General features: G+C 35.6%; 1 protein-coding gene across 40 annotated transcripts in view; it reads right to left on the reverse strand.

The window, feature by feature from the left end:
• Nucleotides 1–5,126: 5,126 nt before the first annotated feature.
• SLMAP (sarcolemma associated protein) overlaps nucleotides 5,127–25,953 on the reverse strand; it is a 155,112-nt gene continuing 134,285 nt past the window's right edge. For 20 of the 40 annotated variants that reach the window (XM_037137353.2, XM_037137344.2, XM_037137349.2 and 17 more), the window contains 7 exons: nucleotides 22,134–22,256; nucleotides 20,849–20,923; nucleotides 18,447–18,767; nucleotides 17,432–17,549; nucleotides 14,354–14,525; nucleotides 10,373–10,507; nucleotides 5,127–6,966 (listed from right to left, as the gene is read on the reverse strand). In XM_037137353.2, coding sequence (XP_036993248.2) covers nucleotides 6,874–6,966; nucleotides 10,373–10,507; nucleotides 14,354–14,525; nucleotides 17,432–17,549; nucleotides 18,447–18,767; nucleotides 20,849–20,923; nucleotides 22,134–22,256 — 1,037 coding nt within the window. In that variant the 3' untranslated portion in view covers nucleotides 5,127–6,873. Of the gene's footprint in view, nucleotides 6,967–8,343; nucleotides 8,434–10,372; nucleotides 10,508–14,353; nucleotides 14,526–17,431; nucleotides 17,550–18,446; nucleotides 18,768–20,848; nucleotides 20,924–22,133; nucleotides 22,257–25,953 lie in introns of all 40 variants that reach the window. The other 20 variants (XM_037137340.2, XM_037137339.2, XM_037137331.2 and 17 more) reach the window with 5 other exon arrangements.

A 25,953-nucleotide genomic window follows, 5' to 3' on the forward strand; every position in this document is an offset into this window, starting at 1 on the left:
TGAGACCAAAAAAATAAATGTATTTTAGGTATTCAAAGATAAACAACTTGAGCAGGTAGAAGGTTCTATTTACTTGAGATGCTTCTCTCAGTACTTATCTTCACTGATTAAAAAGGCTTTATATGGACACAGCACATATATAATCCAACACCTAATTTTTGGCTAAAGTATTTAAAATATAAAGCTTTTTTTTTTTGCTAAAGTTGAATGACAAAAATTCTTCCCATGGATTTTTAAAAAGTTATTTTATTAGCTACATGAAGTGCTAAATCTGAATGTCCAATTTTCAAACTATATCAAATTTAGTTTGTAGAAGAAAATATGATCAGCTCTATAGAGACACTGACTTTTTAAGGAAAATAAAAAGTTGATTAAAACATCCCAAGCACATTAACTCTTTGAAAGTTCGTTATGGAGTACACGAGGAGTGGTGGAGCGTGTGAGATGGAGCAGTTAAACAAGCGCAGGTTAACTATCTCAGAGCAAGATTTCAACCCAAATCAGAATAGCTTAACTACACAAAGGTTTTATGAACAGTGAAGTAACAGAGAGCATACATCTGTTTTTCGAGAAGTGTTAATGGTCAAGGTTTTTAGTGCCCTTGGTGCTCCTTCCTTGTCTGCGTGAGGAATCCACCAGGAGACAAGCCTCTCGGGTTAGCAGGAATGGATCCCTCCTTTTAAGAGGGAAAGAGATGTTGCCTAAGCAGGCATGCCTGCTTCAAATTCTGTATGGAGCAAGATGATGGGACAAATAAATACATAAAAATTTAGGATAAAGAAACTCTAGGATGTAATTTCACAGAGCCGAAGTTTAGATCTCTGAGCGAAGTTTGGCTATCCAGATACATTCTGGCCAATTCCAGAGCTCAAAATGAAGACAAAGTGAACAGCAGCTGTGGACAGTGGGAGAACAACCAGTCCCTCACTCCCCCATCCCCATGACTCTACCCCATGTCCCTTTTGCTTTTATTTATTGTGTTCTTGTGTATTTCACAGGCTTTATCTCAGTGCCCTTGTACAACAGAGTAGCAATCATATACGATTTGAGCTGAACCATAATTAATCTTTAGTAAGAAATATGTAACTGCTTAATCTACTGAGTGAGCAGTAACTGTAAACACACACCATGGGATATAGTGAACACTTGCTTCTATGTGCAAGGGATTATTGGCTCCATCCAATTCATAATCCAGCCCACCAATGGGAGATTTCTTTCAAAGAACCAGTCTAAGGCACTTCCCTGGCTAAAAAACTAACAAACAAATAAACAAATAAAACCAACAAAAGCAAACAAACAAAAAAGCTCCAAACCTTCACTAGTTACCTGTTACTTGCAAAGTACAGTTCAAAGCATTCAACAGGACAAAACTCCAAGACAGTACATAACGCCTTAAAAATGCTTTCTAATCATAATGGCTTTTCTAGAAAAAAATCAATCTCAGATCTTAATGATTTGCTAAAGTAAAGCAGGTACTTCAAGAGAAACCAGTCCTGGCCGCCTCCTTCTTCTGCTGCTCCCAGTGCTGCTTGTTTGGTGTGGACCTGGTACCTCTTATTGTGAAGCAGGGGCTGAAGAGATTCAGGCACTTGCCACAGTCAAGGAAAAGCCCAAGGAAGGAGTCCAGACAGAACAATCACATTAATCTGAAGGTAGAAGAGCAGGATGGATCTGGGATGCAGGGTAAGATTAAGAGGCATACACCACTTAGTAAACTAATGAAAGCCTATTGTGAACGAAGACAAGCGTTTGTCAATGAGGTAGATCAGATTATGAACGGACAGGCAGCCAATCAATGAAACAGATACACCGCTGGAAGTGGAGGATGAAGACACAATTGTGTTCCAGCAGCACACAGGAGGTATCTGCAGAAAGGGGAACCTGCTACTTTACTCCAGAACTCTCTGTTCATCCAGACCAAGAAGGCACTCTCAATTATAAAACTGCAATTTGGTTCCACCACATCCTGACCACTACAGTGTAGTTTTCTCTTATTTTCCCTTTCCCATTCCTTTATTGTATACTAAGTAACTGATATATGTGTACAAGTATCTGCATTTTTAAAAACGAAATGGCCAATGGTATCACACATTAAAAAAAAATCCTCACCTGAGGATATGTTTCTCTTCCACTGATTTTAGAGAGGTGAGAAGAGGGAGGGAAGGAGAGGGAATGAAAGACTGATGTGAGAGAAACATTGGTCGGTTGCCTCCCACATGTGCCTTGAGCAGGTCTCGAACCTGCAACATTCTGATGTACAGGATGATGCTCCAATCAAGTAAGCCAACCAGCCGGTGCCCAATGGTATGTTTTAATAGACATCAAGTGGAGATGGGATGGGGAAAAATACTGGTTCTGTGAAAATACTCCTTTTTCCATTAGTGGCATGTTCATTCAGCTCTTATCTTTATATTCCAGTAAGTTACTTCACTCTCCTTGTTTAACAAAAAAAGGACATAAAAATCCTTGCAATACCTTGTTCAATTGGAAAATTTTAATGTTTTCATCTGTCACTGTAAAACCAAGAACAAATTTCAAACTTTTTTTGTACATAGCTGTTACATGTAGAACAATCTGTCTTTAAACAGGGATAAATTACTCTAGAAGAAATGAATCCTAACCCTGGCTGGTGTGGCTCAGTTGGTTGGAGTGTTGCCCCATAAACTGAACAGTCACGGGTTTGGGTGGAGACAAAAAGAAAATGAGTCCTAGATAGTTTTCCTTCCAGTCAAATGTCTTGTTATTTAAATAAACTTATTTAAAATTTAAAGAGAGGAAGGAAAAAACTAAAATTTAGAGAGAGCGAAAGCAAAAGAGAGAGATTAAGAGACAGAGAGAGAGATTGAGAGACAGGAGTCCTGTTCCCCAGGCTAACTAGAAGGAATTCTCAGCTCTGGCTCTGCAGCCAAGAGTTTCTGGCTTAGATCCTTGGGTGGCTGAAGGTGAGAGAGAATGCACCCCTCTTCTATGGTTCCATAGGCTAACCTTATGTCTTCCTCTAATTCACTCTATTGCAATTGCCAGCTTCCTTGCCTGTATTTCTTCTCTTCATCAAAAATTTTATGATGATAGGGACTGACTATTGCCAGGACCTGGCACAGTGCCTCATACCAGACATTCAACAAGCATTTGGTAAATAAATGGATATAAAACCATTGAAGCCTGGAGACAATGTGGAGTAACCCCCCGCCCCCAAAATCATCATTATCTTAATTCTCAACTTTATAACTATCATTCTGACTTTGAGTAAAAAATTATCTGGACTTTTTCCCTGATAAGCAAAAAAGGGAAAAGAATGGATTGCTAAGACCTCCTCCAACATTCTAATTCCATATACATGTATACGAGCCATGTTTAAAATTATAAAACTGATTTTTAAATAAACACACCATAATTAGTAAGTGCAAATGAACATTAGATGTAGACACTTTGGCAAGTTACGCATTCAATTATGGAAACCAATTTGGAATTCCGCAAAATTCTTTTTGTTTCTAATTCAAAGCCAAATCAAATAGCTTTTCAAAAATGTACCAAAGCAACATATATTTACTACTAAAAATAAATCAGAAATCATAAAAGGAGAAGAGAACTGACCTACAATCAGAGACAGAAGTACTACTCTAGACTGAATATAAATCTTTTTGAGTCCTCCTGCTATGAACATATCCTATATGTCTACATTATTTCTTTATAAAACCAGGGCTATTCTATACTGGTTATTCTTTTACTTAATATATATAGTATGAATATCTCCCCCACATACTTTGTAAGCACAGTAATCTAGAATGGCAATATTAACTTAATGACTCATTGTTGGATACTTGGGTTATTTACCTATCACTGTTACAAAAAAAAATGCTACATTAAAGGTTAGTTAAAATTTTGTGCACACAATTATGTCCTCAGAGTACATTTCCAGAAATGAATGTTTTGGAGCAAGTCTGTACATTTTTAATGCAATTGTTTTGTATGCAGTTTTTTCCTCTTTAGTAGCAGATTTCCATCTTTTTGATAGTAGACATAATCCCTGGAAGAAGCCAAAAGTTACTGAGGTCAAGTTAAGTGAGAGATCAAACTAAGCAATATTATTTTTGGTTGGAAGCCTCTGACTGTTCAGCAATGTGACTCAAAGTAGCTCTGAAGACGGTTCCAACAGGCATTCCTGTTGTAGGCAATAGGCTCATTACCCAAGTAAGCACATTACTTCCCAAAGACACAACTATGATGGGGACAGGTCTAAGCAGAGATGCTTTCTTCAGATTCATTGCTTTGCAGTTATATCTCATTCACACACAGAGAAAGCCTTAACATTTGGGTCAATCAATTCATTTTAAACAGCTGTAATGGTTCACCTGACTTAAATACTTGCAGTATTTTTTCTAGTAAGACAGTCTCATTGAACTCTCCTTTTGGCACTCAAATGACAGTCCACATACATTATCTTTTTAATTTTTATACTACCACTAAAAATATGGATGTTATTCTCTCCATTTTATGAAAGAGGAAATGAAGACTCAGAGAAGATAAATGATTTGCCCAAGGCAACACAGCTGACAAAAGGCAGTGTCAGGATGCCAACTTGGTTCTGTTTAGCCTCGATCTCATTCTTTTTGTTTTCTGACCCAGCCATGTAGCATCTTTGAATAATTCTTAAATGCATCATTTATAGGGTTGTTCAATTCTTAACTGCTATGATTAAAATTTCTTAATGGTTCTATCACTACCAGTGAATAATCCTTCTCTTTATTTAACCTGGAAGTGAACTAAACAAAGCTGAAGGTATTGCTTATGAATAGGCTTTTTCATATGCTTAAGAAAAAATGGCAGTAACTACAAAAAACCCATTTATTCAATTTAAATAAAGTAAATATTGATACTAGACTTTACATTTAGAGAGACCTGTGAGTCATGTTTTAACAATAACCATAATAAAAGAGGAAAAAATAGAGCAGTAAGTTAAATAAAAGGCTAATAAAACCTGGAGGAAACAGCTCAGTGTTTTCTTTTAAACCCCAAAGAATGCCAAACATATATACGTTGCACAAAGAGTCATTTTAAGAAAAGACTTATTAACAATCCAATAGTAGAGTCAGCACTAAAAATTTCAATGATATGCAACTCAAAAATGCATAGGGAGAGTAAAGTTGTTTTATTAAATCATGCACATCACGTGAGTTAGTGCAAATAGTTTAATCTGTACTCCAGAAATTCTATTGTACTTTATATCTTTACAAAATAGATTTAAAACAATTATTTACTTTAAAAAATGTAATTCTGAAGTTAAGCATTTCAGAACAATATTTGCAATAACCTATATACAAGAGGTACTGGGTACCACTGGCATATTAGCATTCTGTGGTAGAGTGGCTTCCTGCAACAGAAAATGATGAAATGAACCATATACGACGGTATTTTCTACAAGTCATCTGTGACTAATTCCTCCGTAACTCTAGTGATCCTCCCAACAGCAAATCCCACATGGCTTAAAATATAACCTTTAAAGTATAAACAATGACTGCCAAAGATCACAAGGCAAATTATACCCTAAACTTCTATTTCAATATTTGGCTAGGCCTGTGGATTGCCACAGAACATTTGAGCCAGTTCACTGACATTCCCTCCCAGTCTTCATTGGCTGAAAAATTTCTATGAGATACTTTAGGATATTCTATGATCTAAATAAACTTTATTGACATAACTGTGGTGCTGCACAAAACCACTTCTGTGTTTTAAATTTATGATATCAAGCAGTGTTTAGGTGCTTCGCTGTGCATGGAACACTATTAATCTTGGGAATAGTGCTTCTCATTAACCGATCACCCCGATTAACAATGAAAAGAAAACAACCATTTGCATACCCAACCAGGAAATCTGCTGATGGTTAACAGCTTACCTTGAACATGAATTAGCTTTGAAATATCGTAATCAAATTAAGTCAGTAAAAGCTTATCTAAAGAGATATTCTTTCTTCAATTAAACATGCTTTGGAGGAAGAGATGATAGAAAAAAAAATCATGCTTCCTAAAATGTATATGAAAAAGTAACCTTTAAAGAAAATATCTCTTTAAATACATGAGGTTTAATAAATTACATTCCAATTGACTCAACAGTTTGGTTTACTGCACTGAAGTTATATAATTACTATGTTTTTGCTCCCAGGAATACTTCAGTTTGCTCAAGAAAATACACACTCTCATGGAAAGTTGTTCAAAGGTGACGTCCTCCACATCGTCAAGTCACATTAAGGCTGAACAAGCGTGCACATATTCCCCAAATTATCACGAAAACAGAATATTTTCCAAGTGTATTATATTTCCTTAAAAAAAATTCACGCAAAGAGTTGTCTCTAAGTCTTGTTCCCAATAGCTCAGTGGTTTTATAACAAGTAAAAATGGCGTAAATATGTAAAAAATATATATATGTATATATTTCAAACTGATAGGCACTGAGCACACAGGGCCTCTCTTCCCATGTACGTACTGAGTGTTTGGTTCGGGTAGTTATCGAATCAGAAAAGTGAGTTATTTGTCATTAGAATTCAGAGTAAAATACCCATAAATTTAATGTTATAAATAATTTGGTGTACCAAGAAGCCTACTTTAGGCCACCATAATATTCAGAATCTCAACATACTAATTTAAAAATTACATGAAAAATTGCAAGCAAATTATTGCTTACAATCAAGTCACAATTTTACATTCTCTTTACAGACAGACACATTTTATATAATTTAAAGCAATGACCCTACAGCTGTATTCTTGCACTTCTGCTGTTTTAAGAGGTAAAAAGGAAGAAAATGGTTCTGTTTGTCCCCAGCACGAGTGTGATGCCAGCTTCTAGAGGGAGGACGGTGTACGGACTCAAGAAACGCTCTCATGGAGAAGCTCTGGCCAGACCCGGCACATACAGCACGATGGCTGTTACTGCAACCAGGGCAGCCAACATGGGCATCCAGGGCCAGGGTTTCTGTGTGGAAAGAAACCAAGAGTCAGTGTCACATTCTCTCCTCTCTTTTCATACCTATTAACCCCTTGGGTTCCAGAGAGTCCTGATTACTTAGAATGTTAGAAAAAACTTATCTTTGCATAGAATGAATTATAGAAAATAAATAAAGTTGAGGGAGTACAGGTATAAGGAGAGCCATAATAGCAGGGATTCCTTTAGAGGACCACTGTGTAGAAGAAGCCTGATACATTTCAGGCAAGTCCTGGGCAGTTTTCAATTTTGTTATAGCTGAAACCTAATAGTGACTTCTAAGAAACCCTCTGGGCTCAGCCTGCTTTATTTACTCCGGTACCCGTGAATTACAACTAACTGATGTACATGGATGTCTGGAGTATATTTCTGCCTACAATGTTTATTTCTTGATAAAAACCAGACTCACATGGTAGGGTAGTTTTAAAATATAAAAGGCTGGTGGGTAAGGTGATAGAAAGAAAATGGTCTAAGCTTTGATCCTTTAATTTGAAACCACATAAGACAACATCAGATGGGATTCAAGATGGGGAGGTGCTATTCAGGGACTCTGCCCAGCTGATACTTTTGGTAAAGACCATGACCAGTGCAATTATGTCATGTGACCATCTCATATGGTCTACTAACATGCAAGCATGTTGGAGGCAAGCGTGGATGGGCTGTTCTCTGTTAACTTTCAGAGGGTTTTACAATATCAACTTGCTTTTGGTTAATAAAGCTTTATTTTCACTAGTGTTCTTCTTGAGAAAGTTGGCTTTTAAGGAAATTTTCTACTGTTGCAAAACAGGGCTCAGAAAGATACAGGATAGGTTTACTCTTATAAGTAAATGCACACCGGGGTTGACGTTGTGAGCCAATGGTCCATTATGCTAATCTCATTCTTCTTCATCTTCATAGCCATAGTGTAAATATAGGCAATGGTTGAAACAAAGAAACTCTACACTATGGAGAAGAAGAGGTAAGGGAGGAGGGGGAAGAAAGCTGGCTGGAAATCTCAAACAGGCAAACTCTTCATTTTTCATTAAAATTTGATTAAAAATATAACTGGGAAGGGGAATTAGTATTGCAGAAATTCATAGTTTACTCCAGTTTGCTAGAGACAAAAACTCAGTTAAAGGCAAAATATTAACAACTGGTTAGGTTGGAATTAATTCATGGTTAGCATTACTACAAAGGAAACAAGACAAAATGTTATGTGATTAGTTGATTGTTCAGTTCATTCATATGACACAATACATGGCACACTAAATGAAGGGTTTGCTCCAGGTAGTGAACTACCTGTATGGTTTTGCCATGCATTATATTACAAATATGGCACAAACAGGTGACGGGGACAAACAGACAAGGACTCAACAGTAGTGCTTGTACCTTTCTCTACCACAATGGACCGAAACACCAAAACAGGAAAGCCAGGAATAGGCCGATGAATACGGCTGGGACGGGTTGTAATATGGAAGGCTAAAGAAGGGAAGGGATATTAAAATCATTTTATGCTATATGAAAATCAGATAAGATGATTTAAACCCGAAAAGGGTGTGAGGAAGGGTAGAAAGACTGAGGAAATAGAAGTAATAGCACTCGGGTTTTACATTGACTCAAACATTTTAAAGACATCTACTACAATCCAGAATGACGGACTGTGGTGTGTAAGGTGGCAACCTAGCAGTCTAAAAGGAACAGCTGGGAGCGATGGGCGATGTGGGTGTCCCTAACATACTAATGAAATGCAGTACATTAAGACCGAGCAATGAAAACACCTCAATCGCTTATGCTCTGCTTACAGTGTATTACTTTTGTTCCATGCTTAGAATTCATTATTTGCCAATGGGTATATTGGAAAAGGCTAAAGTTTCTCTCTCCATCAAAACTTTTTTTTTAAATACCAAAACTTTTCTTTGCCTGAGATGGTATTTGTTTAAAGCTTAAAAATAAATGCCCTGTGGTGTGTGCTTTCCAAGCCAAGCAAGAGATCTAACACAATGTATGACAAACATTTGGTATATAAAGACAGGCAGCCATTCTCAGGGCTTTCAGTTACATTACCAAATATAATCTATTATATTAAATTACCCCAGTGAATTTATTACATAGTAATATTTTAGTACCACAGTCCAATATTATAAAAAAGGGAAATTCACCCTTGAGGTAAATTATTTGTACAATTATAAATTGCAAGGTTACTTTTGAAAAAATTTCAAGTGGTATAGGGGATCGATCCATTCTGATTATGCTAGATGTCTTCATAGGTTAATTCAGTAGAAAGGAGAATTAAATTCCATACTCAAAGGGATATAAATTAACATAAAAGACAGGAGTAACCAAACTTGGAATGAAACCTTATGATCTGATTTTAGGAGAGTTCTGTAATCTACATTTTCAAAATAAATGCAATCCAATTTTGCTTAGCATAAAGCCTCCAGACCCAATTTATCAATTTCTAAAAAGCTTCTAATTAAGTAACAAGCTTTTATTTTCTAAAAAAAAACCTAAGACTTTTTTTTAGCAAAAGACAGTTGGACAAATTCACGAGCATTCTGTGACGGCCATGCAACATCACTCTTTTGTATCTGTGCTACAAGTTAAGCAGAGTGTCTTCCTCTGCAGGAAGTGTGTGACTCATGCCCGCCACAGTGTCCAAGCCATGACGAAGGATTGACTAGTCAGAGCACAACCAACCACACTGAACATCACCTATCAGTGAGGCCCCACAAAGGCAATGATCACCAAAACATGTAACATAACATTTAAAGACCATCTGCCTTTCTAGCAAATGAAAAACAAACTGATATTATTAAACTCAGTTTATACCAAAACACTCCAACTATATACGCACACATGTGCACACATACACCATGCTGTACAGAAACTCACCAATATTTCCTAACATTTACGGGAGGCCAAAAAGACACTAAGTTTTTTTAGAAATGTGCCTTAATGAGAAAATTATTACTATAAAATGAAAACCATAATTAAGTTTCCATTTTTGGTTACAGCCAAATGCTAAGGAGTCAACACAAACTACTCTTTCTTAAGTGGGTCTCTGGTGGTACAATGCTGCATTTCCTAGCAGGGGAAAAACAAGGGCCACATGACAGTTTAATGACAGAACTTCAGATTCATCTGGGAAAAGCTGGCAGTTCTTAGGTAATTATTTTCTTGCAAACAAGGAAGGTGCTTTCTCCAGGCAGTCGTTGGGCTCTCCTGGGCATACAGGTTAAAGAGGCAAATTCTTAAATAAAAAACTTGGTAACGCAATGATTCCATCCAGGCATTCCATAATCAAAAGTTTCGTTCAGGCTGTAGTTTCTCAAATCAGTAATGAAAGCCTCTGATGAATCAATTTCAGGGCTCTCACCTGCCTTTCAATCAAAGCTAAGGCAAGTTTGCAAAGACTTACATTGTTTCCTTTCTCTCGGAGCAGCTTCAGGTTGTCTTTACATTGTTTGAGCTCATCCGTGATTGTTTGTTTTTCCTGCTCAGTCATTTCAAACTTCAACTTCAGTTCTGAGAGTACAGTCTGTGTCTTTTCATGCTAAAGGCAAAGAAAAAAGAGTGTGCAGATTCAACTTAAATGGGCATGAAGATATGGTTCTAGTCAGGGTTATATACCAGACCCTATGAAGTCACCTGCAAGACCAAAGTCAAGCCTTTTTTGTTTTAAGAAGGATAAGAATAATTTGCACTAATGATAAGAAGTCTTTAATGTTAACTTGAATCTATGTAAGAATGTTCTCGCTCTGAAGTGAAAAAAAATTAAGAGAAATCACCACTGTGTCATTTGTTTCTAATATAAAGGATCACTTTTTCCATTGAGTTAGAGGAGAAAAGTAAAATTTCAAACTGAGCTAAAGAAAACAAGTGAAGAAAAACTCCATAGCTTAATTAAATGGCAAGGTTAAAAAGTATGAGTTTATATCCTGGTAAGCAATGTCAGCCAAGCTATTTTAGTCTTAAAGTAGAAAGCATTAATTCCCATTAGCGCTCCTTCATCTAGCATCATAGGTTATCAAAATGTCCTGGATAAGTGAATTACTAAGCAAATAAAGCAAAGAAATGTGCCTAAGGTACTAAGCATTATATTACTGAGGACATTTCTATCTCAACTTAAACTTATAAGCATCAACTGAAAGTACTTTTTAAAAATGTGTTTCTGATAGACATTTTTCTATAGTGAAACATGCTACTTCCTGCTCTGGAAAACAGTTCACTGTATATAATTTGATTTCCTTGGATACACTAGCTAGCCCTCAAACACAGGTGAGGTCAACGAGAAACGATGTATGGTTTGCCCCTACTTTAAAAATGACCCCGGAGGCAGGAATTCTAGACTGGTTCCAATTCCAGGTATTGCATGGTACATGCAAGCTGGGCTCCCAAAGAACAAAGACTCTTCTGCTGCTGGCTGTGCCTTTGTCTCTGCCTCCGCTGCCCCACTCTGCCATCTCTGAAGGCTTTAGAAGGAAGAAAGAAACTTAAGGGCTGAGTATAAAATAAATATACCATGTATCTGCTATACCAGAAAGGTTTTTTCTCCTCCCTAAGTTTCCAGTTCCTTTCTGCCCATATCCTAAAAATTCTTCAATAAAGGACACACCTTGATATGGTGCTTCTGAATAACGCAAGTTCAGTACCTTGGAGTCATTAATTAGGAGCTTACCATTATGCACTCCAAAGGTAAATACTAAGAAGGATGGAAATGTATAAAAACATTAGTCAGCAGAGGTGGAAGAAGTTAGCTTAGGGTCAGCAGAAACATCACCAAAAAATGGAAAGATGGGTACAGAAAAGGAGGTAAAATATTAAAGGAGCCTCTTGTTACCTACCAATGTTCCCAGAACAAGTCCATGTAGTATGCCAGAGAATGAATTAAGGGGTAAGAGTCATGGACTTTATGACAGCTCTTTTTGGTGGGGTCTGTGGACTTCCTTCCAGAAGGCAGAAGGTGATGGACAAGCTGCCAAGGCTAATTTAGTGTACCTAGACTAGTCTCTGCATCTTAGAACATAATAAATAGCCTGATTCTTAATAATGAGTAATAAAGAGTAAGTCAAAAGTGCTGACCTAGAATTTCCCTTACTTTCCCTTTCCACAATTCTTACATCCAGCTTGCCCTTTACACCAAACCACTTAATCATCTCTCTGTTCCAGGGGTTGTGAAGCAAAATGACAGGAAGGCAGCTCATTCAGGAAGATCCAGCTGTTTCCCTTCAAACATGTGAAATTGGTGGGAAGAACTCTGGCCTCAGGACAAGGTGGTGCAGCCAAACAACTTTCCTGAGTCAGTCTTTGCAGGGTGACTTGTGTGATCAATGTATTATGAGTTCATTGACATTCCTATTAAATTAAAATACAGAGTTGCTTTCTTAAGTCAAATATAAAGATGATACACCATTATTTTCCTCATACTAGTGAGGATTAAAATTTACTGTTTTCATGTATTTTTCTCTGTTAAATGTTCAAATAAAAGCTGCCATTTATAAAAATGTAATTGTTGGAACAAAGGTGACCTTCTGCAGCCTTAGTTTCACACCTTGCTTGGATATCATTTTTACTCCATCTTGTTTTCTAATTCAAAGGTGAGAAACAAGCTCAGTTCTGAATAAAAGGGAAATACCACACAATATTACCAACACCTTCAGTCAGTTTTCTTCTTAAATAACCTTGCTTATCAGCTGGTAATATCAGCCTTTTACAGTGCTGAAGATACATAATGATGACACTATGCACATTAAGCATGACTCTATGAGAGAAAAAGGAGAACAAAGAGGAAAGGGAATATATGTGCATTAATAAAAGGTAGTAATTCATTTGCAGTGGATTACACAGATATAAGAACCTCATTAAAGAACATTTTAATAACTAGCGTCCAATAGTTGACATCACGACAAATGGAAAGAGAAGCAATTTTACATTACAAAAGAGTGATGACTACACGCCATTTCACAATGGAAAACACTGAACCAGAAAACAGAAAAACATATTGACAAGAGCAGATATATTTTTAAATACACTGCATTTAATGCAATCCAAAGGCTACCGACAATTTAGATGCTGTGATAACATGCCACCGCCATTTGTGAAAACAGTTAAAGCATTTTGCACTGATGGCTCAGTGACCAAAAACAGGCAAACAAATAATGCAACAAAACGGCAATGCATCCATAGTAACATACAACAGAATCATCTTCCAACCAGAGCATTCATTCCAGATTTTGAAAGAATTATGGGATATGGACTGGAAGAACACAAAGTGCTTACAGTATCAAACACTAGGATATGTACTTTGGTACAAAATTTGTGTTCCAACTAAATAAAATGAGATGCCTTTCCAAACACATATCCTTAGCAAGAGGATAAAAATGGACATATTACAAAATCCATATGGTCACATATAATGTTACAGGGTTTTTTTCTTTAGGAACAAACATGAAGACAGCACAATAATCGTTTCCAAGTTTAGGACAGTACAAGGAAAGGGAAGTGCGAAGAAAACTGCATTGATTAAACAGATTTTCTAAAAACAATTTTGGGAAAATTTGTTATTAAAGAGAAAGAATTGTCTTCAACTTCCTTCTGTTTATAATGAATCCTTTGTTTAAGAGAGCCTACAACTGGGATGGGCCCTGACCAGCAAGTAGATCAAGATGCATCAGCCTTCTCCATCCCAGAGCTGGTCGGGAGTCAATGAGGGAGTAGTAAAAGGCTGGAAGGACTGAATAGAGCTCTTATGGCCCCACTGTCAGCTTCAAGGCTTTGCTCAGGAAGAGGCTAGCTGGGGTCTTTGTTCCAAAGTCAACACTCACATGACATTTTTAACATGATTTTTTAAAAATCCACCAAGTCAAGGTTTTAAGCAAAATGACATGAAAAGGGAGCATGCATATTTGTGAAGAAGGGGAAAATGGGATGGGGGCAGTGGGAAGAAAGTAAAAGGTCATAGGGCATGTGTTTGGCTAGCTGGCTATGAGGTAAATTCTAAGTAACTTTTCAGACTAGTTTTACCTGAGGGATTTAAACAACTTTATGGTGTGGCCCCACTTTGCTTTCCAAAGTATTTTAAGTTAAATAAGATGCTGTTTTGAAAGAGAAACAATGAGTTAAGAGATCTCATACAAAGGGCTTACCACACAGGTCAACTAACTGGTACAGAAAAAAATTTAATATAATTTTATATATTTATATTTTTGAGGCCAAACCCTAGAGATGAATTCTCTATATGGATAATGATACACAGCTTGAAATCTCCAAGCACAGATGTTCCACAAGTATCAAGTTTGTGATAGGTAATGTGACTTTATTCCTAACTAGCATGAGTATCTGATGTGCTTTTGGCTTTAAGTCCAACCATAACTGGGCTCATAATGTCTTTTCGCTTTACCTCTTTCTGTACATCCTTTGCTTGGTTTTCAGCCTTATTGAGAAGAGTCTTTAAATGAGATGAATCCTGAAGATGCTGTTCTTTCAAGGATCCCATTTGATTCTCAAGCTCTTTCCTAGTCATCTGAAGGATGCTGAGATCACTGGTAAGCTCTAAACTCTGCTTTTGAGAACTGTAAAATAAATATTGACAGAATTATTCATATAGATAGTTGGTACAGCTGCAAGTCAAATTCCTTACATATTTCACTAGGAGAGATACAGTGGATTTCAGGGGAGGAAAGATGTTTAAAAAGAATAAAATATTTTCAGTAAGTAAAAAGCATTGAAACACTAAAAAAAAATGCAAGTGAAAGTTTAAAGCTGTGCCCTATTTTCAGATAATTAAATATACACAAAGGTTGAAATTTAAAAAACAAGAAGTGACTAACTATATTTTGCTATAGTACATTATATTAAATATCATAGAGATTCACAAAAGATTCAGTTTAGCTATCATAAAAAATTCAGGGTAGGTGTTCTACAGGAAAAAAAATAGCATGTATTTCAACTCTTTTCTTACAAGTTTAAGTACTTGACAAGTAGGATGGAGGACAGAAACTCAAAGTTTAGAAGCTACTGCCAATTCAAGTAAAGATAAACCCACTCAAATGAGAAGATACACCCAACTCAGGAAAACCATGGGACAGAGAACCAGGAAGCTGGGTTTGAGACCTCAGTTCTGCCACTGTTCAGTTGTGGGATGTTAAGCAAGTCACTTAACTGGTGCAATACCAGTCTCTGACTAAGTGGTGACTGAACTCGTAGGTCTGTTCCAGGTACCATGTTATATTGACACAAATAATACAAGGAGAGTCTTGGTGCCCTCCACTGTCAGACAAGAAGACTGAACCCAATTTCTGACTTAAATTCTATGATTATTTTTATAACTTGATTAAAAAATCCCCTCACTTTTTAAGGAAAACAGCTTGACAGGCATAAGTAGAAATTCTTTATTCAATTCCTCTATATCACATACAACAAAGAACAAAGGATTCATATAGTGTAGTTGTGTTAAACAATTTGACTCCTGTATACACTGGGAGCCAAATTCTGTAACTGAAATAGCTAAAGGAGGATAGTTTTCAAAATGACAGTTTTATGTTTCTCAGAAGGAATCAAAAGACTCATATTCAATATTGTAACTGAGGTACGATGGAGTATAAATCACATTTTGATTCTACACTAGGCAGATTCTTAGGGGGTAGGTCTGATGTCAGGCCAATATAGCTGGAAACTAAATGGCAGAAAAGAATCTATAAAGAAAGACTAGTTTCTAAACACAAGTATGCTTACCAAATAAACTTAGAGAACTACTAAACCAGAAAAGCTTAACAATTTTTCTTCAATAGTTCATGTGAGTTTAGGCAGACAACTTAACCAATAATATAATATATATAGTCCACCCTCTGGGACCTAATGTTTTTAAACCATATGCTTCTAACTCACAAGAAGTTGTTAGCTTACTTTCACCACTTAAACAAAATTTAAAGTAAAAATATAGCATTTAATAGTCTGTCAGATTCCAATTAACCACTTCTCAAAAATGAGGGATCAAGTCTGAAATCTTTAAAGTATCAAAAATTATAAAGTAAGAATAACCTAAGATAAATAATACAGGTAATCAAACCTATATTTATCACCTGTATTATTAATATATTATATTAATATAATACAATTAATACAGGTAATAAATACAGCTGAAACTCAGTATATCTTGTTAGAATACCAAACTAAATGAATTCACTAGGATCCAAGTATATTTCAAATATGAAGAACTTAAGTGTCTACATTTACCTTATACATATTTTATACAAATTTGCCTAAATATTTTATGTTTTGGGTCTTTATTTTGTCCTATTCATATTTTGGAATTGTTTTTATAAACTTTTACATGGTATAAACAAATATGTATTTATTGTATTTTTTATTATATCTCTAAACATTAAAAAGTAATAAACATAAATGTGGGAAAAGCTACGTAAAGATGGTACTGAAAGAAAAAAAGTGCTGAACAGATACTGAGAACACACAATACAGTAATGAGAGTAAATCAGCACATCTTGTTCCTTCAACTAGTTCTTGTCTTTTTCAAATGTATAATCAGTATTGTATTTTTTATAAGCAGATAATGAGGCTTACTATTTTCTGATATATCAAGTCCTTTCTTTGTTTTCCCCCAAAGCTTGTTTTATATGGGACTTAACCTTGATCACTGAGTTTTTGCTAACCTTAATGCTGTTGAGGAGTGTGACCACAAGGGTAGCAAGAGAGTAATTTTCTTGCCTTTTTTGGTGTACTGGGGAGATGGATTAATTAAGATTGGCTTCAAAAAATAAACAGATATTACTTTTGTAGTTTTATTAAAAATTCAAACATTGTTTAAATTAAAAACACAGAACAGATAACATTTTTAAAGAAAAAAATTCTGAACTCTGCAACAACTGTTTGTGGGAAAACAGGACTTCACTAAATTTGGTGAAATAAATCTATTGCATTCATTGGTTTGCATGTAAGGAACTGGATGTTAGAAAAATTTAACTGATTAGAGGACTCTTGATCTTTTGTATATTATCACTCTTTATATAAGCCTGTTTGAAATTTGGAAGCTGAATTTGTATGTTTCAATAGAATAAATCCTTTATTACAGTCATCTCCTCATCACCCTTATTAAAAGAAGGGATCATTGGTGCGAAAGAAAGGCAAACTTGTATTTGAAATTTATTACCATTCAGTTTATAGGGAAAATTCAATCACTAATTATAGATCTTTACTGTTTGTTTAGGAATTTTTTGCAGGGGAGGGAGCATTTAGTTAACTGTATTCTATGAGTACACCAAAAAGAAAGGATGGACATGCTGATGGTGGTAGTAGGAAACAAATGCTGAAGTATTCACTTAACATGGTTAACCTGCCAAATACCAATAAGAATCTGGCTAAACATTTTGCTCCAAATATATATTTACATATAAAAATTAAATTCAGATTAAAATTTAAGATAAATAAATATTTTGAAATTAAAAAGAGAGTTCTTGCATACTTGTGCAATTCTTTTTCTTGCCGTTGCAGTTCTGATGATAGCAAAACATTTTCCCTTTTTAAAGAATGGCATTCAGTTTCCAACGCTTTCCATTCCTTTTTCAACTTCTCTAGTTCACCTAAAAGAATCCCAAAACACATTTGTTAATACAGGAACATAACTTTTGTAATAATTCAGAGAATAAAGGGATGAATTTCAGAGAACAACATACTTCTCTCTCCCTTAAAAACATGTAGATTTTACATGACTATTCTTAGATTCCTGTTACTTTTGCACTTATGCCTCAGAGTAGTCCCATCCCCTTGAACTTTTGTTAATTTTTCCCCCACTTCATTTTTTAAAAATTCTCACCTGAGGATATGTTTATTGATTTACAAGAGAGTGAGAGAGAGATGTATCAGTGAGAGAGAGAAATATCAGTGTGAGAGAGAAACATCAATTGATTGCCTCCTGTATGCATCCCGACCAGGGGTTGAGCCTGCAACCTAGATAATGTACCCTGACTGGGAAGTGGAAGCGAACCTGCAACCTTTTTGGTTTATAGGATGATGCTCCAACCAACTAAGCTACCTGACCAGGGCCCCACTTCACTTTTTTTTTTTTTAATTTATTTTAAATATTTTATTTATTTATCTTTAGAGGGGAAGGGAAGGAGAGAGGGAGAGAAACATCAATGTATGGTTGCCTTTTGTGCGTCCCCTGCTGGGAACTGGCCTGTAGGGAACTGGTCTGCAACCTAGGCATGTGCCCTGACTGGGAATCAAACCGTGATTGTCTGGTTCGCAGGCCCGCACTCAATCCACTGAGTTATACCAGCCAGGGCCCCCCACTTCACTTTTATAAGACAAATCATTTTTATTCTGGAGCTTGCAGACCTGAAGAATGTTCACGGCCCCAATGTAAGACACTGCTTTGTACAAGCAATTGCTATCAAAGAAAAATAGCCTGAATGGTTAATTTTTACAAGTTTTAAGGTTATCATTGTTAAGAGCTTTATGTAAATACACTTATCCACCTTGTAGCCTTGTTGCTTCTTCTCTCTGCTGGTCCTCACACTGTTGACATCGAAGCTGAAAACTGTTTTGCAGACTTGTGATTTCTTTCTCATACTCAGACGCTGCTTTCCGCCACCGCTCCAGCTCACTTCGTACCTTCTTAACCTCTTCTTGTAAAGAAGCAATATCAGTGTCTCGTTCAGAGGCAGCCTTTTCTGCTGCTTGATGAAGAAGCAAAATTTCATCTCGGGCACTAAGCAATTCATTTCGAGTGCTTGTGATTTCAATGTCCTTCTCTTCCCGAAGATTCTCAATATTGATGTGTAACCTCTGCAGCTGGGCTACAAAAGTACATTTATCTATCATTTTCTTAGTCTATAGTAATCAGGAGTAAAAGAAGAGCCCATATGGGACTGTAGTCACTACACAGCCCAGGCTATCACAGTTGTTTGCTGCTTTAGATTAAACTGTACAAGCAATCTACGTTTAATGCAGAAAATGTCAAAATAAGAAACACAAAGAAAAAAAACCCAAAGTAATGTTTATTTCCCCCATGCAGAGAAAATTGCTTCTAATATTTGGTACTTATTCTTATAGGTATTTTCTATGCATTTACATACACACATATAAAAACAGAACAGGGAGGACTCATAATATGCGTAGTGCTCTCCACCTGGATGGTGATGAACATCTCTTAACAACAAAAAACAATTGTTACACTGTAATTTTTGACGGATCCTTTTAGACATTTTAGGCTATTTAGTTTTTAATTACTATAAACAATATTGCTTATAACACAATTCTAATTTTTTTCTTATGGTGAATTCCTAAATGTAGAATTGCTTGGTCAAATGGTAAGCATTAGGAAAGTCTTTAATGTTCTTGATTCAATTTTATGTTCAAATCTTAATACCTTAAAGAAGCCTTCTCTAATGACTTACCTTAAAAAGCTCTCTGTCATTCTCAAGCTATTTACTCTGCCTTTATTTGATGTCACATCACATACTTATTTGTTGTTGCTTATTTTTCCACTATATCATACATCTCATGCATGCTCTATCCCCAATAATAGCAGAGTAAAAATTAAAAATTGGTTGAATTAATAAAATTAATGAATATTACCTAACAAAGAGGTACATTTTAAAACATCCTATTTATGCCCTAACGATGGAACTAGAAATAATTTGTATAAAGTAACACTCAGTTCAGGACTATGGTACTAGTTTTTATAAGTATAACAAAAAAAATTATAGGTAGAAAAAGTTCCTTATGTACAAGAAAAGAATAATTAAAATAATTAAGAGGACTTAAGACTAGGAAAGGAGAGGATTGCTCCATAAACATACATTAAAGAAAATATGAGGCCTTTTAAGTTTGCACAAAGAACTCAGGGAGTAACAGTTTCAAAATCTAAACAGACACAATGGCCAGAGATAGTATGATCATGGATTTGTGGCTTAAGTCTGAAATATACATGCAGGCACTAGGGGGCGCTCAATAATGCCCAAGTAAAACATCTTTAAGACAAAAGGCAGCAACACCAAGGCCCTTTGGGGAAAATTGCACATATACAATACAAGGTGGCAATATGGGGTCAAATAAGATTTATACCAATTAATGAAAAATAGCATTAAGCTATAATAAGGGTTTAAAGAGGTTTCAATTTAAAAGACATACAATCTACACCAGAAATTCTAATTTGACCACAATAAAATTGAAAAATTTATAGAACTCAAGTATCCCACTCAAAAAACAAAACAAAACAAAACAAAACCCCCAAAGACTGGTTTTTCTCTCGGATATTTTAGGGCAAATATCACAAGCCTCACACAATTACTCATTTTTTCTGATGTAACATTACTTGTCCAATTTCTTTTTACACTATCTCTCAAACTAAAATTTTAATATAACATCAGTTCCCTCTTTGACAATAAAGGCAAATTAATCCTGGATTGTCTCATAATTATAGCCCCACAGTAGGAGCAGCTCTGGTTCAGATAAAACCCTTGACAGGCAGGGGTCTTTCAGGTCATTTCTGTAATGAACCCACAATACCCCACTAAACAGGGGTTGAGAAAAACAGCCTTTATCTGAAGGCAGTGCAGGGACCATTTTACTACTTTATGTGGTATATAATTTTTGTTGCAATGCCAAGTGTGTTACGAACACTAGCAATAATGCTACCAATAAGCCAAAAGTGCTGATGCACAAAGCAGCTCAAACTAACTCGCTACAATAATTCAGAAAGTGACTTTACCAAATTCATACCTTTACCCCTTCTCTTCCTACTCCAAATGTCTATTGTTGGAATAAAGGGCAATCTTCCCTTATATTTTCTTTAAAAAAAAAAAAAGGGGAACCCCATGCACTCTTTTATTTTACATTCCTTAAACAACCTCAATTACCCTAGGGTGTTCCATACCTTGAAGAACCTGTATTTGTTTAGTGGATTCCTCAACTTGACTTCTATAAGCTTTTCTTTCTTCTTCCAAAAGAGCTGAAAGTAAAAGACAGCACATCTAATTTTGTGAGTTAATGAAAGTATTTAAAATTGGCAGATGGAAATTTCTATTAAATTGTCTTCTAAAGCTTACTGAAGAAAACAAAAGTTAGGCAGTAAGTATCATCAGTATTAGTAGTTAGGCAGTTTAAATATTTTAGGAGCACAAAACAGTAATAATAAATCTACTGAATTGAGTAGTGGAGTTTTCTAGATTATAGATAATATTTGCTATTCTTCATGAGAAGCATTCTTGATAGCTGTTAATTATTAGCACTTTGAGCTTAAATGAAGAAAACTTAAAATCTTCATGTGTACTATGTACTACCAAGTACATAGTAAATACTGACTAAATAACTGCTGTCTGCTAAATATTTTTTCATTATAATTAAATAAGTTAGTCTAGACCCTCCAAAAGGTTTAAGTTAAGTGAATACTGACTCTAATAAGAAGTAGTAACTTCTCACGGAGAAGTTACTACTGGTCAGGAAAGCTGTCTTATGGAACATGAGGACTCTAAAGGCCACTTACTTGTTCTCATTCTAAGACTTTCTATGGTACTAATTGCCTACAGCCAGGTAGCTACTGTGAATGATATAGAAATACATGGTCTAGTCTATGGCCATACCACTCTGAAAGTGCCTGATCTCGTCTGATCTCAGAAGCTAAGCAGGGTCGGGCCTGGTTAGTACTTGGATGGGAGAAACACATGCTCTAAGGAACAGCACAGACTCCACTGGCCTATGACACTACAATTAAGTGAGCTACTAGAAAAGAAGTGGTTGGAACATTAGAAGATTCTTTGCCTTAACCTAGCTTGATTCCTCCCATTAACGGATGAATATAAATCTCCATATCTTATACTGAGTAGAAAACATTAGGGTAACTAAAACTTAGAAATTGATATACATTATGTTTTTTTCCTTTTGTTACATTTAACAGTGACTAACAAGATCTTTCATTGGTAGAGGTCTTTCTTGATGTTCACATCAACAATGTGAAGGAAGTAGAGCAACTGAACTCTCCCCACTTTACTGATTTAAAACATAAGTTCAGAAAGGTTAAGTGAATGTCCCAAGATCACATATCCAATAAAACTGTGGATCTGGAACAAGGTACCATGCCTCTGGACTCCAAGTTTGGGGCCATTAAGTTATACTCTGTGGCCTCCACATCCCCTAAAGAATCAAAGTAATCTTGATCTCACCTTGAAGTTCAAAGCATTTTTGTTTACTTGCTCTAGCTAGCTCCTGGGCTTCAACCAATTCCTTGCGAAGATGCTGCATTTCTTGTTTTGCCTCTATTTCTGACTGTGCACCCTGTAAGTCATCTGATGAAAATAAGTTTATTTTAAAAGCAACAGTTAGTATCACAATATAATCTCTACAACCAAAGGTCAGCAATCTCTTTCACATTCAGACATGCATAGTTAAACATAGCACAACTGAGTTAAATAAAATGTCAATGCAAACTACATTAAGAATTTTAGTCCTTTTCCCTAGAGAAAGAACACAAGTACAGTTAAATAAATATATTAGTAATTCATAGCATGATACAACAAAATATATATTAATACATACTAAAATGATAAATTTAACTCGTGTAGAACTTGTGTTGTAAGGCCTGAAATTCAGTAAGACAGGCATAATGCTGTTTGCTATCATTTTTGAAATTTCTTGCTAACAAGTCAGAACAATTCACTTTTAATTTAACTGGAAATGGGAAAACAGAACATACTTTTTTTTTTAAAGAAAAACTATTTTATTTATTTTTAAAAATTTTTTAAAGATTCTATTTATTTTTAGAGAGAGGGGAGAGAGGGAGAAAGAGAAGCAGAGAAACATCAATGTGTGAGAGAGAAACATCAAGTGGTTGCCTCTTACAGACCCCCAAATGGGGATCTAGCCTGCAACCCAGGCATGTGCCCTGACTGGGAACTGAACCAGCAACCTTTCAGTTTGTAGGCCGATACTCAATCCACTGAGCCACACTAGTTAGAGCTAGAAAAAGAATTTTAGCATGATTTTCCCAGTTGTGGAATACCAAATTAAAAGTAGGCTGAAAGCTGCACAATACTCACTTTGTCATCATTGTTTTCCCAACACTACACACCTAACAAATATTTGTTGAATATGTTTTTATTGAAATACTAAATTAGATCCACCATTACATCTAAAATATGCCCGTCCCCTAATTTCTTTCCTCTCTAGTCACTCATCTTTCATTGTATTAAAACTTTCTGCTACTGCACATTGACTGAAATAAATCAGGTAGGGCCATATTCTTCTAGTATACTGGTTTACAAGTTAGCTCAAACACATCTACTTTAATCCATCAAAAAAGAGTTTGAGAGTAACATTTTATAATACAATCACAGTAAGTCTCAGATTTACATATACACATTTTTACACTTATTGATTACATGAGGGGAGGAGAAGAGGAGGAGGAGAGAAAACTCTTCCTTATAGGAGAAAGCCAGCTAATAAATGTAGAAGGAATGACAGAGTTATGAAATCTCTATTTGACAACTAATGTAGTAACAGTTGATTCAGGTAAGAATCATAAGTAGATGCTAAAATTAAGTAGATAAAAGTAGTAACAGAACATTTACATACCAGTGATAGAACAACTCAGCACCAGATACTCCTGATATGATGCCCAGTATTATTACTGTTATATCCCTACCAAAAATGCATAGCATGAATCCAATCACAGGGAAACACAGGGTACAGCCAAAATAAGAGACATTTTACAAAATAACTGTGCTCTTCAAAAATGTCAATGTCATGAAACACAAAGACAGAAGGAACTGTTCCAGATTAAAGGAGATTAAAGAGACAAGACAACAGAATGTAATGCAGGACTCAGGGCTTTTGTTTTTGTTTTTGTTTTTTGTCTTACAGGTCATTACTGAGACAACTGACAAAATGTAAGGTTTGTGGATTTGATAAAGGACCAGTTAGAAACGAAGAATATAATATCTGAAATGAAGAATACATTGGAAAGACTAAACAACAAGCTGGATGAAGCAGAGGATTACATCAGCAATTTGGAAGACAATGTAGAAATAATCAAAATAGCAAAAAGAAAAACTTAAAAAAATTAGGATAGTTTAAGGGACCTTTGGGACAATATTAAGTGTAACAACATCAGGATCATAGAGAGCATAGAAGAAGAGAGAGAACAAGGGATGGAGAACCTATATAAAGGAATAATGACTGAAAACTTCCCTAACCTGGTAAAAAAAAAAGATACACAAGTCCAGGAAGCACACAGAGTACCAAACAAGATGGACCCAAAGAGGCTCACACCAAGACACATCATAATTAAAATGGCAAAGATTAGCTCAGCTGTCTTTCCTATAAATGATAGTACATTCTTAGTTATATCATAGCTTATTTTTTCTCCAGAAATAAGAGGATTCCTATCATTTTTTTCTTTTTAGTAATAAATGTTAAATGTATATATGTTTCACATTTTGGCTCCGTACTATATAAATGACACTGTATCCATCTAATACAATACTAGACACACAGTGGGCATTTAACTATGTGGTTAATACACAAGGTAATCAAAGATTTGTGTCTAAAATGTGCAGACTTTTAAAATAATAATCATAAATAAATTAATGTGACAACTGAAGGACTGTTTTATTTTGAGAAAGGAGATCCTTTCACAGATGAAAAATCACTATGGAATCCATCTTGAAGGTTTATTAAACCAGACATTTCTTGTATGCAGCAGAACAAGCCTTTTGATCAATGATGTGAAACAAAACTAATATTTGCTTCTCAAATTAAAAATAATGGAACAAATTTTATGTTAAGTAATTATGTTTTGGGAAACAAATTCAGTTTAGACAATAATGAGTTCTACTAACACAAGGCTCAGGCAAATTAGTTCTCTGTACCACATAATGAAAAGCACCAGAATTTTATTTATTTTTTATTTTTTTAATATATTTTATTGATTATCCTATTACAGTTCTCTCACTTTTTCCCCTTTATTCCCCTCTGCCTTATACCCCACTCCCACCATCATTCCCCCCACCTTAGTTCATGCCCATATTTCACACATATAAGTTCTTTGGCTTTGCCATTTCCCATACTATTCTTAACTTTCCTCTATTTTGTATCTACCAATTACGCTTCTTATTCCCTGTACCTCTCCCCTCATTCTTCCAGCTCTGGCTGCCCCTCCTTGCTGATGACCCTCCACGTAATCCCTATTTCTGTGGATCTGTTACCATGCTAGTTGTTTGCTTAATTTGTTTGTTTTTTTTTAGGTATGGTTGTTTATAGTGGTGAGTTTGTTCTCATTTTATTGTTCGTATTTTTGATCATCTTCTTTTTCTTGGATAAATCCCTTTAACGTTTCATATAATAAAGGCTTGGTGACGATGAACTCCTTTAACTTGACCTTATCTGGGAAGCAATGTATCTGCCCTTCAATTCTAAATGATAGCTTTGCTGGACAGAGTAGTCCTAGATGTAGATCCTTGCCTTTCATGACTGAATACTTCTTGCCAGCCCTTTCTTGCCTGTAAGGTTTCTTTTGAGAAATCAGCTGATAGTCTAATGGGAAATCCTTTGTAGGTAACTGTCTCCTTTTCTCTTGCAGCTTTTAACTCTCTCCTTATTTTTAATCTTGGGTAATGTAATGATGATGTGCCTTGGTGTGTACTTCCTTGGGTCCCAACTTTTTTGGGACTCTCTGAGCTTCCTGGACTTCCTGGAAGTCTATTTCCTTTGCCAGATTAGAGAAATTCTCCTTCATTATGGTTTCAAGTAAGTTCTCCCTTTCTTGCTCTACCTCTTATCTTTCTGGTACCCCTATGATTCGGATGTTGGAACATTTAAAGTTGTTCAGTTTTTGAACAACTAAGCTTCTTATTTTTTTTTGAATTCTTGTTTCTTCATTCTGTTCCATTTGAATGTTTACTTCTTCCTTCTGCTTCAAACTTTTGAGTCCTGGTTTCCTTCCCTTCACTGTTGGTTCCCTTTACATTTTCCTGTATTTCATTTTTC

This window comes from Artibeus jamaicensis, unplaced genomic scaffold (assembly GCF_021234435.1).
Source record: "Artibeus jamaicensis isolate MK-2021 breed Jamaican fruit bat unplaced genomic scaffold, CSHL_Jam_final contig_519, whole genome shotgun sequence".
In the NCBI taxonomy this organism is placed as follows: domain Eukaryota; kingdom Metazoa; phylum Chordata; class Mammalia; order Chiroptera; family Phyllostomidae; genus Artibeus; species Artibeus jamaicensis.